Below are 12,737 nucleotides of genomic sequence, written 5' to 3'. Positions count from 1 at the left end.
ATGATGAATTGCTTAAAGGGGTTGTGTCACTTCAGCAAATAGCATTTATTATTTAGAGGCAGTTAATACAAGGCACTTACTAATGTATTGTTATTATACATATTGCTTCCTTTGCTGGCTGGATTCCTTTTTCCACCGCTTGTTTCTATGGCTACAACCACCCTGCAATCCGTGCTTGCACACTACAGAAAAAAAGCACCAGCCTATCTGAGCTCCTACGGCCCCGGCCACCAGAGAGGCCAGCAACTTGTCCCATAGTGTGCAAGCACGGCCACCGAATTGCTCCTTCTAGACAGCAGGTCACTGTTTAGACTGCACAATTTGCTTGTTTACACAGGGCAATTATTGGAAACCAGGTTTAATTGACAGGGCAAGGTAGTGGCAAAGCAGTGAGGGAGGCAGTGATGGCCAGTTCGCAGTGTTCACCCGCGAACACATGCAGGCTGCCATCTTGACTCAAGTCCGGCGATGCACATGTAAGCCCTTACCTGTGCCTGTGCCAGGAGCCAGTCTGAAATCAATTGCGGTCACCAGGAGCAGGCAGTTCCGAGAACAGCCGCCGGGGGCCTTCATCGGGCTGTTCTCAGAACTGCCTGCTCCCGGTGACCGCATTTGTTCCAGACCGGCTCCCGGCACAGGCTTACCTGTTCATCGCCGGACTTGTGAGTCAAGATGGCAGCCCGCATGTGTTCGCGGGCGAACGCTGCGAACTGGCCATCACTGGAGGGAGGGTCTGGCCACAGAAACGAGTGGAGCTCAGGTGCATAAAAAAAAGAAAAGTAAATTTATCAAAAATTACAAATCGGATCGACTCCAAAAATACATAGCACACCTTTTAGTGCTGAGAGCTTCTGCTGTTCGGGCTGTATAAATCGTAGAATTCTGCCATTAATTTGTGTGGGAGATTTATTTTTATTTTTTTAAACATAAATGTATTAAACAGCAAATCCAATCAACCAAAAATACATAGCACACCTCTCAGGGCCGAGATCTTCAAAAGACAGTCTGAATGTAGTCTGTATGTTAAGCAGTTCGGGCTGGAGAATAAATAAGAATAAATAAAATATAAGAATATGAGGACTTTCAATATTGTGTTTTTTGTGCACGATAAATATGAGGAATTTCAATATAGTGCTTTTCATGCTCTATAATTAGGTAATGGAGTGATGGAATTTTGTTTCTGGCAAATTGAAGACACCCATAACTTTATGTAAAATGCTTAAAATCCCTGAAAAACCCCAAAACATAAGGGTAAGGCCTCATGCACACGACCGTTGTGTGCATCCGTGGCCGTTGTGCCGTTTTCCGTTTTTTTTTGCGGACCCATTGACTTTCAATGGGTCCGTGGAAAAATCGGAAACTGCACCGTTTGGCAGCCGCATCCGTGATCCGTTTTTCCTGGCCGTGAAAAAAATATGACCTGTCCTATTTTTTTCACGGCCAACGGTTCACGGACCCATTCAAGTCAATGGGTCCGTGAAAATCACGGATGCACACAAGATTGTCATCCGTGTCCGTGATCCGTGTCCGTTTTTTCCTATCATTTCAATGGCAAACTTGACTTAGATTTTTTTTTTCATTTTTCATGTCCGTGGATCCTCCAAAAAACAAGGAAGACCCACGGACGAAAAAACGGTCACGGATCACGGACCAACGGAACCCCGTTTTGCGGACAGTGAAAAAATACTGTCGTGTGCATGAGGCCTAAACAAAATGGTCAAACTTTTAAAATATACAGCTTCTTTCTGGCCAGGAGAGAGAATAACTGATGTGTCTGTTCCACCACAGCTGACATTAATATATTTTTTATCTTTTTTATCAGTTGGTTGTCCAACATTATCAATGAAAGCCTTTTGTTCTTTCTGGAAATGCAGCCAGACATAAATGGAGATCAACTGAAAAATGTCAGGAATGCAGCACTTATCACGTGGTTCATCATGGTAAGCCAGCCATGAATTCAATCAGCTTTCATTCTATGCCTATGAAATGTCTCCGATATTTAGTAATTGTCCAAGAAACTAGATGTAAAAAGTAAAAATAGGTTGAAATATTTGGGAAATACTGTCTTATACACATACATTTAATTTCATCACTTTATGGCCTCATGCACACGACCGTTGTTGTGTTCCGTTCCGCAAAATGGGGTTCCGTTGTTCCGTGATCCATTTCCGTTTTTGTTTCCGTGTGTCTTCTGGAGGATCACCAGACATGAAGGAAAGTTGAAAAAAAGGTAACTTGCGGCAGGACGGATCCGACAGGCTGTTCACAATGTCGGATCCGTCCTGCGGCTATTTCGCCATGCCGCCAGACCGCCGCTCCGTCCCCATTGACTATAATGGGGACGGGGCAGAGGTACGGCGCAGCACGGCGGTGCACGGCGAAAGCCGCCGGACTAAAAAGTCAGACAGGACTTTTTAGTCCGGCGGCTTTCGCCGTGCACTGCCGTGCTGCGCCGGAGCTCCGCCCCCTGTCCCCATTATAGTCAATGGGGACGGAGCGGCGGTCTGGCGGCACAGCGAAATAGCCGCAGGACGGATCCGACATAGTAAACAGCCTGTCGGATCCGTCCTGCCGCAAGTGTGAAAGTACCCTTAGTCAAGTTTGCCATGCAAATGATAGGTTTTTTCACGGACCCATTGACTTGAATGGGTCCGCGAACCGTTTTCCATGAAAAAAATAGGACAGGTTATATTTTTTTGACGGACTGGAAACACGGATCACGGACGCGGATGACAAACAGTGCATTAGCCGAGTTTTCAATGGACCCATTGAAAGTCAATGGGTCCGCAGAAAATCACGTAAAACAGAACAACGGACACGGAATGAAACAATGATCGGGTGCATGAGGCCTAAAGCGATGGTTTTATATCATGCTTACGTCAAAGATGGGCATTTTTCTGATACAAGATAGTAGGTTCTCCATGTGTCATCTGTAATCCAAAAACATACTGAAAGTTTAAAGGGGTTGTCTGACCCCCCAACTCCAAATGAATTACTAATGGGAACGTGCGCATAATGCAGAAAAAAAAAAAATAACTCACCTCTATAAGGCCCCATTCACACGTCAGCAATTTCGTTCCGCATTTTGCGGAACGGAATTGCGGACCCATTCATTTCTATGGGTGCGGCCATGATGTGCGGCCCGGCTCCGGAAATGCGGACCCGCACTTCCGGGTCCGCATTTCCGTTCCCGAAAAAAATTGAACTTGTCCTATTCTTGTCCGCAATTGCGGACAAGAATAGGCATATTCTATTAGTGCCGGCGATGTGCGGTCCGCAAATTTGCCATGTCCGTGTGAATGGACCCTAACAGTGTTGACAGCACCATCCCAGCAGCTTAAGGTTCCCTGCACTGCACTGTTTGGTTACATGTAAAGCTGCAGCCATTCACTGGCCTCAGCAGTGACGTATCCCAGAGCAGCACGTGACCACTGAGCCTCTCCAGACATGTCACTGCTGAGGCCAGTGAATAGCTGCAGCAGTCAGAACACCAGACCGGAAGCAAAGGACACAGGACCCTTAGCGCTGAGGTCAGCGGCCCTTTTCTTTATTGTGCACATGTTTGCGTCAGTGAGTATTTGGGGTTAAACTACCCCTTTATTTGGTTTTCTATGAATCTGAGCCTAGTGTGTAAATGTACATGTCAGTTCGGCATCTTAGACTGTGAGCCCCATAAAGAGCAAGAACTTATAATGGTGATGGCAATCTGTACGCCTGAAATATATTGACATTGTATAACAAATTGGAAATAAATAATAAACCTAAAGGGCTGCCTAGTTTAGAAAAACATTTTCATATACCCTATCAGTCACTTCTGAGCATAGGAGAGTCTTCTGTTCGGAATCCACATAGGAAATGCCACTAACGTCAGACAGTTGAGGGTCCCCCCTCTGCTTGGCTATCTCCAGCAGTCTCATAGAGGAGAATGGAGCGTTGGCCATGCTTGCGTGGCTTGCTCTCCTTTGACTTCTATGGGACTTTCGACTTCTGCTCAGCTATTTTCAGAACTCCCATAGAAATGAATGAAGAACACGCTGCACATGTGTGGTGCGCTCTCCTTCACGTTCGGGAGCTCGAACTGGAGATAGATGCAGGTCCCAGAGGTGGGATCCACTCCTATCTGACATTAGTGGCACATCCTAACGATATGCCACCAGTGTCTGAGATGTAAAGACCCCTTTAGACAAATCCGCAGTAGATAATGACCCATGGGATGGATTTTAAATCCACTGTGTGTCAATTTTTACTGCAGATTTACACTGTGGATTACACCCTATGCAATGAATAGGGTAAAATCTGTGCCAACATCCGCAGAATATCCATCCAGTCTGGCCATAACCTACTGTGTCCCTATTGGCACAGGATATAACCCAGTGTCAAGAGGAACTCTCCGGTGCACCCGTCTCCTCTGGTGATTCTTTACCTGAATATAAGCACCGCCATAAATGTCTTCTAGTCCCTCCTCAGTTGTATCTTTATGGGAATATCTGAGGCCATATCAGTCTATGGCCACATTAAAGTGAACGTATCACCAGGAAAATACAGTGCCATCTACTCGCACCTTCTAGAGCAGAAGGAGCTGATTGGTGTACAGCTTTTAGAAAAGATTCAGCATTTAATGGGAACTTGTCACTATGAAAATGCAATGTAAGCTACAGGCACCATGTTATAGATCGGCAGTTTTATGGAAAAAGATTCAGAGTAACCTGCATTTCATTCATTTAAATTCCTGCTCATTCTGGGCTTTGAAGTCCAGGAGGCGGTCCTATCAGTGATTGACAGCCTTCCCTCTATGACTGTGTATACACAGATAACTGTCAATCACTGATAGGACCGCCTCCTGGACTTCAAAGCCCAGAATAATCAGGAATTCAAGTGAATAAAATCCCCAAAAAACACTATATATTAACATGCTCAGGTTCTCCTGCTCTATAACAAGCTGCCTGCAGCTCAAACTCCATGTTCAATGTGACAGGTTCTCCTTAATTCATTTTAATCTCTTTCTATGCTTAGGAGTCATGTGGTCTGTCTTATCGATCAATAATATCAATCTTTTATATAACAGCCACTGTGTAAATTTGCCATTGTCTTAACTAATATTTGTCCTTAACCCCTAAGGTCACGGCTGATTCTAGCTTTTCTTTGCCTGCAAATTGGAAGTGAAACCCCTCCTCGAGCTAAATTCTCAATCCAACCCCTCCCCCAGCCCTGCTGCTAAAGGCCTATTTGGATGGACATTACATACAGCGCTACATACCTCTAACATGCAGTGAAGTCTTTCCTCATCTTCTCCATTCGCTCCAAACAGCCATGACAAATTATTTCATCAACATATATAGATATTTAAGTTTCCTCACTTTTCCATCTTCCTCCTGGTCCCACCAATGGTAATTTTTCTCTCCCAGAGTTCCCACATTAGCAATAGTGCCCCGAATAGTGATAATGCTCCCCAAGAGTTCCCCATTAGTAGCATTGCCCACCATATTGTGTCCAACGATAATAATGTCCCTACAGTACCCACAGTAGTAATAATGCCACCATAGAAATAAGGCCTCCTATAGTGCCCCCAGCTGTAACAAGGAATCTTTATAAGTCACCTCTTTAGAGCCCACAGGAGTAATAAGGCCTACTAGTGTCCCTGGTAGTTATAAATACCCCTGTAGTGGCCCCAGTATTTATAAAGTTATCTACTTTAGCTCCAGTATTTATAATTCCCCCTGTAGTGGCCCCAGTATTTATAACACCCGCTTGGAGTGCCCCTGTAGTTATAATGCCCCCCTATAGTGCCCCCTCTAATTATAATTCTCCTCTGCAGTGCGCCCTCTAGTTATAATGTCCCCCCTGCAATGCCCCCTGTAGTTATAATTCCCCCTATATTGCCCCCCCCCCCCAATTATAATGCCTCTCTGCAGATCCCCCTCTAGCTATAATGTTCCCCCTGCAAAAGACAGGGGCAGTTTAATACTGGTGCACTACAGGAGAGGTATTATAATACAGGGTAAACTACCTGCAGTGTTCCCTGTATTATAATATCTCCTATGTAGTGCACCAGTATTTAACTGCCCCTGTATTATAATATTCCTCCTGTTGTGCACCCTGCATTTAATGCTTCGCTGTGTTGCCCTATGCATTATAATGCCCCCGTAGATGCCCCTGTATTGCTCCCTGTATTATAATGTTCCATTTATTGGCCCCTGTATAATAATGACCCCTTTATTGCCCCATGTATTACATTGGCCTCTTTATTTCTCCTAAAGGTGCAGAGTATAAAAAACATTACTCACCTGACTTCGCCCCTGCTGCCATTTGTGATACAGACCACAGGCCACTTCCACCCTGAGGCCTAGTTTGCCGCGTCCCAGCGCAGGAGGTCACAATGACATCATCGCGACCTCCTGCGCTGGAATGACGTGATCACAAGCGCCTGCATTAGAATGTGGGTGCTCATGACCACACTATTGATGTCATGATGATGTCATTGCAACCTCCTGCACTGTTCTACTACCTCATAGACCCGAGGCCTAGTGGCTTGCGGTCTATGAGGCTGAATGCCGGGGACAAAAGCCATGGGTTTTTGTGATCCACCATAAACTACCACCCTCTCAGAGGCAGTTTATACCTCATGGCAGTTGTGACCCTGCCTGTCTGTAATGCCAGTTTAAAATTCTACTTCCAGTTTAAGAGGGTATAACCCTGAAAAACAGCTGACAGTGCTGGGTAGTAGTCCCGGAGAGCTGTTTACAGGGTTTGTCTTCCTGAGAGCTGACAACCCCTGGGGTCCTCCCTTGTCCTACCCACTCAACTTTCCACGGTCCCACTGCTGCTCCATTACTGGCTGCTTCCCTGCAAGACTAGGAAACAACTTGGTGTTGTGACCGCTGTGGCCAATAACTGGCCTCAGTAGTCACAGTGGCTTGAACGGTAGGTACATCACTTGACATAGGATTCTAGCTGCTGTGACCGTTGAGGCCTGTAATTGGCCACAGAGGTCATGGGACCAAGTTGCCTCCTGGTCCTGCAGGGATCAGAAGCAGCAAGGACTGGAGCAGCAGTGAGACTGCGGACAGGTGAGTGAATAGGACAAGGGAGGTGATCGTTTAAACAGCTCTCCAAGGCTACCAGAAGTGACCAGGAATGAAGCAGTGGTAGGACCGCTGACAGGTGAGTGGGTATTTTTTATATTCAGGAGGACAAGGAAGGAACCCAAGGGTTGTCAGCTCCAAGGCTAGACAACTGCTTTAATCATACATATGTGGTTGGTTGTAGTATCAGAATTACTTTGAAAGGGACATTTATATCTTGCATGTGCCAGTCCTGCAAGCACCCCGAAACTGGTCTGAATGTTTGCTGTAGTGTCCCATCAGGAACCCTATTATATAGCAACGTTTACATTTTGGGTGCACATGTATGACTAGTATTGTGGTTATCACATGCATGTATGCTATGTCACAATACTGAAGAACTATTTTATTTATTTTTAGGGCATACTGAATCCAATGCAGGGATTCCTGTTTACTCTGGCCTTTTATGGTTGGACGGGTTGGAACATTAGCTTCAGGTATCAGAAAAAGGAAATCCCATGGGAGCCTCTGACAAGTTCATCTGCTGTAGAGTCTGGACGCAATGGTATGATTGGGTCCTTCCTGAACTATCCTGGCTACATCCAGGACCCAAACAAGACTGATATGGGGAATAGCCAGCAGACTGATGAAGCCCTAAGCATGCTCTCTGAAGGTAATGGACATATAGCTGAGCGGATAACCAGAAATTCTCCAATATACCAAGGATGGTAGTTCTCATTTATTCACATCTCTATGATTATCCCTACCTACTGATTATCAGCTAAATAACAAAAAATGTTAAGAGCAAAAATACACTGGAAAAATTTTATTTCTAACCTGTACACTCAAGAAGGAAGTCATCTTGGCTTGAAGGACTGTCATGCCTCACTTTCCTAGTGAACTCTGCATTCTCTTGACCACTGGCTAGCTATATTTCATCAACATGTTGAAAGAACACTAAAGCATTTGTAATAAATGCATAAAAAAAGAGAAATGCCTTCAATTCCTTTAACACCCTCCTCTCCTCTGATCCTATTCTGTATAATACTGGATTCAAACCTGATAGAAATATATAAAAAACATAGGTGCCACTTTTCCTTCTTTTTACAAACCTCAGAATCCTTCACTCTGGCTATAAGATAACTGGCTGTAGAGGTAGATCTCCCTCAGTGCTCTCTCTCGAACAGACAAAGACCAGATAGGGTAAGCCCAGATCGAGTGGCTATATAAGGTGCAAAGGTTGCAGTAGAAACTAGGAACTGAAGTCTGAGGGGCCCAAAAGCACCTCTGCCACATAGACTTGAAAACAATTGGGGATGACCGGACATAGTGTCAGAATAACAAAATTAAGCATTTACCTGGTCGGATTGTCCCACACTGCTGGAACCAAGATTACTCATCCAGGTTAATGTTTTTTTTTTATTCTGACACAAGCCCTGCTATCTAATTTATTTTTTTCAGGTCTTGGATAACTTCTTTAAATGTGTTACCAAAATTTTATCTGCCAGTTAATACCAGATAGCAAAATTTTCTGAACATGATTATGAAGGGGTCCCATCTTGCCTGAGCTGTTTATAAAGCATTAAGAAAATTGCTTTTCAGCAGCCCTAAGGGCCATAGACACAATGGACAGGAGAGGACCTCATTGACCTCTATGGGAGCGTTTTCTAGCCATGCTCTGTGACCTGTACAGAGGTCATTATACAAGGAAAGAATAGATAAGCTCTGACAATCACCTATTGTGAATGGTGGATCCTGTATTATCTATACACAGAGGTGATATCATTACAGGCAGGATTAGAATGAGTTAGAGGGGTTAACAAACCCCTATAATGCCCCCAAAATGCCCGGGCCCCTCATATAGATTATTCTTAACCCTCTTCCCGGCACCCCCGGCGCTCCTGATCCCCGTACGGCTGACGCTGCATCTACCCGTTGTGCGGCCAAAACATCCGGCGATGAAGGGAGCAGCCAATAGCAGGCCATGACGGTGACAAGCCCCCTCGTCCCCAGCACAGCCTGCTTTTGGTTTCTCCCCTATCACTGGATGTTTTGATCCATGCGACGGGAAGATGCAGCGGCAGCGGTGCGGGGATCAGGAGCTACGCGGGTGCTGGGTAAATATAATCTATATGAGGGGCCCGGGCACTGGGGGGGCATGTTTTAGATATTGGATAATGTCCATGTGAAAGTACAGTATATAGAAATGTGAAGATGAAACTCATTTGTATCATGCCCACTCCAGAAGGACACTAATGTTTATTTAGCTGACTAAGGCAATGAGCAGGGTGAGACAAGGAGAAGCTGGCTGAATTTGCTTAATTTTTCCATGATATCCAAAAAGAGTCAAAGGTTTAAATTTAAATTTCTATCCCATAACAAGGTCCAGGAAAAAGTTAATTTGAACTGCGATAATACAATAATAAAAAACGTTTGTATTTGTAGCTATTGCAAAATAAAACTCTTTCATAGAACAGAATATTGAATCTGTATGCTTTCAGCCTCTTCTTTTTTTTTTCAACGAGGCAACGGTAGCAATCTACTTGTATTACCTATGTACAGGAGTGGGACAAGCTCTGTGTCCAAGACAGCAAATTCAGGATGTGTCCCTTATACATGAGCCCTGAAGTTTGGTTTCATTGCAATTGGATGGACAATTGTTTAACTCCCCCTGTTTTCCTCCATCCGCTTCTTATTTTTGCAGTTCACCTGTATCTGTAATATTGGTCACTCTATACCTCTCCTTTCTTATATACACTGGACCCAGATTTACTTATGATTGGTGCAGTTTGGAGCATTCAAGAGTTTTTACACTTTTTTCCCTGACATGCTTGACAAGGGGTGTAGTGTAAAGGAGAGAAGCTTTGTGAGAAAGGGATTGAGGCCTAAGATGCTCCATTTTGAACCAACACTGTACCACAATTCTGTCATAGAAACCTGTCTCAGTGTAAGCCAACCAATTCTGTATTGGTACAGAGTCAGGTGTCTATCCCTACACCAGATTTATCATCCAGCCTGAGCCACTGTGATAAATCTGGTTCAGGTCTAGACAGCTGGTCCAAGCTTATGCCATCTTTAGGATTGGTAAGTCTGGGTCACCAACATTTGAACCTCTTTTGAATTTGCTACCTAGCTATGCAGAGAAGCAGTGCTGAATAGTTACAATGAGAGTTTCCACTTGCCTGTGTGGTTAATGGATAGCATCAGCATGTAAAAAGTTGTAGAAAGGAATCTAAAGGCCTCCATACATAGTAGAGTATCGTCAATTGAATACCTATTTTTTTGGTATCGGCTGAAATTCTCCGTATGGGGAGCCGCTGACTCTCCCTCTAACAGATGATGTCACTGGAGAGAAGGATTGGTCAGATTTTTTGCTCTTTTTGTTCTCCTGAAAGATAAGCCACCACTAGGAGTGTCTCATGGTGGCTTTCTCCTCTCTCCCCATTGAAAACTCATACACACTCAGCCAAGGCAAGATGGGACTAAGCCATGAACATCAGGTGGTCAGGAGCTATGGAAACAGCTGTGCTGCTTCCCTAACTCAGAAACAGGATAGGTTGCTGTGCTATGCTGTTTCGGTAGCTCCTATGCACGTAGTCCCATCTCACCTTAGCAATGGCAAGATGGGACAGCTCTTTTAATTAGTATAGATAATTAAGTCTTGATTTTCAATATATTGTTGCACTGACATTGGAACAGAAAATATATTTAAAAAAGATTTGTAACATTTACAATAAATCTTTTTGAAAATATATTAATACTTTTCCTTTATTGTACATATCTAAAGATCCTCTTGCTCCAAAATTATTCCATTGTAAATACTCTTAACACTGCTACAGATTTGTGTCCCTGCTTTGCAATGACAATTCAACTTTTTACGCTTCTAATACACTCATATTGGATGCCAGCAACCTGATTTCTAATGTCAAGTTCACATGGCAAAATTTCCAAGCAGATTTTGGCACAAATTATCTGGCAAAATCAATGCACAGTCCGCTCTCAACATGAATGAAGGCACAAGTAGATTGAAATCTGTGTTACAGCAAAAAATAAAATGGGGCTAAATCGATGTATGAATCCACAAAACGTATAAATACAAATCCACATCAGAAATCAAAGGTCAATCTCTGCTGAGTTATATTAGTATCCTCTTGTATTAGAAGGGGTTGTGCACTTTAGTAATCCTATTTTGTTTGAAGAGTCTCTTTTATTTTTTTGATGTGGATAAATTATGGAATTTAATGTTTATTGTACAGTATTTTTTCTTCTTCAATGATAGGTGGCAGATTACCAAATATTCAGGATTGTTGGATACTGTATAAAACTCACCTGTAATGGGAGAAAACCTACAGGGAAATAGTTTTAAAAAATGTTAACAATTAATAATAAAGGGCTGTTTCACACGAGCGGATGCCGTGCGTGACATCCGCTGCGTGAATGACAGCCAAGACCCGATGCGGACAGCAGAAGCACAGAGCATTAACATGACTGATAATGCTCCATGCCTCTCTGTGATCTCTTTACTACGAAATCACAGTGCCAACTTTATCTCACTGTGATTTCGTAGTAAAGAGATCACAGAGAGGCACGGAGCATTATCAGTCATGTTAATGCTCCGTGCCTCTGCAGTCTGCATCGGGTCTTGGCTGTCATTCACGCAGCGGATGTCACGCAAGGTATCCGCTTGTGTGAAACAACCCTTACTGGTGTTTAATATTGATGACCTAACTGCAGGATCTGATTGGTGGCTGTCCAACACCTGGCACCCTTTCTGATCAGCTGTTTGAATAGGCTCCAGCACCCTCTTGCAGCTTATAAAGCGCAGCGCTGTACTTTGTATGGTGGCTGGGCTTGGAATTGTAGCTCAGCTCCATTCACCTGAATGGGATTGAGCTGTACCTAGGCCATGTGAGTGATGAACGTGATGTCACTGCCCTAGGAACAGCTGATTGGCAGAATTGCCAGGAGACAGACCTCCACTGATCAGGTATTTATGACTTATCCTGAGGAAAGGTCATCAATATTTAACACCTGGACAACCACTTTAATTTGGACAATATAAAACTGCTTAAAACCAGCATAGACAACCAGCTCCTACCGTTACAATACATACAAAGAGAAAAACACTTGGTAAAATTAGGGGAATAAATCCAGCGATGGGTTTCCTGAATATCAGTCTCTTTTGTTTTGCTAGGTTCTGAAGCTAGCACAATTGAAATCCACATATCCAATGAAGTGCCAGATTTTCATGACATAGAGGCTGATGATGAAAACTGTGACATCGAAAAGGTGGTAAAATGACTGTTACACTCAACCAAAGGATGCAGACCGAGAGTCATATTACCATCACATCACATCACAGGACTCTCTCAAGAACTGCAATGGAATTTATACCCCATTAAAAGAATATTTTGAGCCATGACTAATGGAGTATTGATAAATTGTGATATTGTACACACGACATAAAACTAGTCCTATTTTGAACAGTTAAAGGGGTTGCCTAAGTTGAAATATAGTAATAGGGCCTCAGAACCTAAATGTAGTAAAATAACAACGTTATACTTATCCCTTTTCTCCCCTGCCGCTTCCAGTGCCAAGCTTTGGTCCCGGCTGCAGTGGTGATGTTCCCTTCACACAGGTCATTATGCACTGGCCTCAGCAGTATACAAGACTTAT

General features: G+C 43.8%; 1 protein-coding gene across 1 annotated transcript in view; it reads left to right on the top strand.

Annotated features, from left to right (window-relative positions):
• GPR143 (G protein-coupled receptor 143) overlaps positions 1 to 12,493 on the top strand; it is a 37,726-nt gene extending 25,233 nt beyond the window's left edge. The window contains exons 7-9 of the mRNA XM_044287939.1: positions 1,823 to 1,940; positions 7,482 to 7,734; positions 12,256 to 12,493. Of these exons, the coding sequence (XP_044143874.1) occupies positions 1,823 to 1,940; positions 7,482 to 7,734; positions 12,256 to 12,362 (478 nt within the window). The 3' untranslated portion in view covers positions 12,363 to 12,493. The remainder of the gene's footprint in view (positions 1 to 1,822; positions 1,941 to 7,481; positions 7,735 to 12,255) is intronic.
• The last annotated feature ends 244 nt before the right edge of the window (positions 12,494 to 12,737 follow it).

The sequence above is a fragment of the Bufo gargarizans genome, chromosome 3, assembly GCF_014858855.1.
Source record: "Bufo gargarizans isolate SCDJY-AF-19 chromosome 3, ASM1485885v1, whole genome shotgun sequence".
Classification (NCBI taxonomy): Eukaryota; Metazoa; Chordata; class Amphibia; order Anura; family Bufonidae; genus Bufo; species Bufo gargarizans.
The sequence above is the reverse complement of the archived record's forward strand: the minus strand, read 5'-3'. Positions and strand labels throughout refer to the sequence as shown.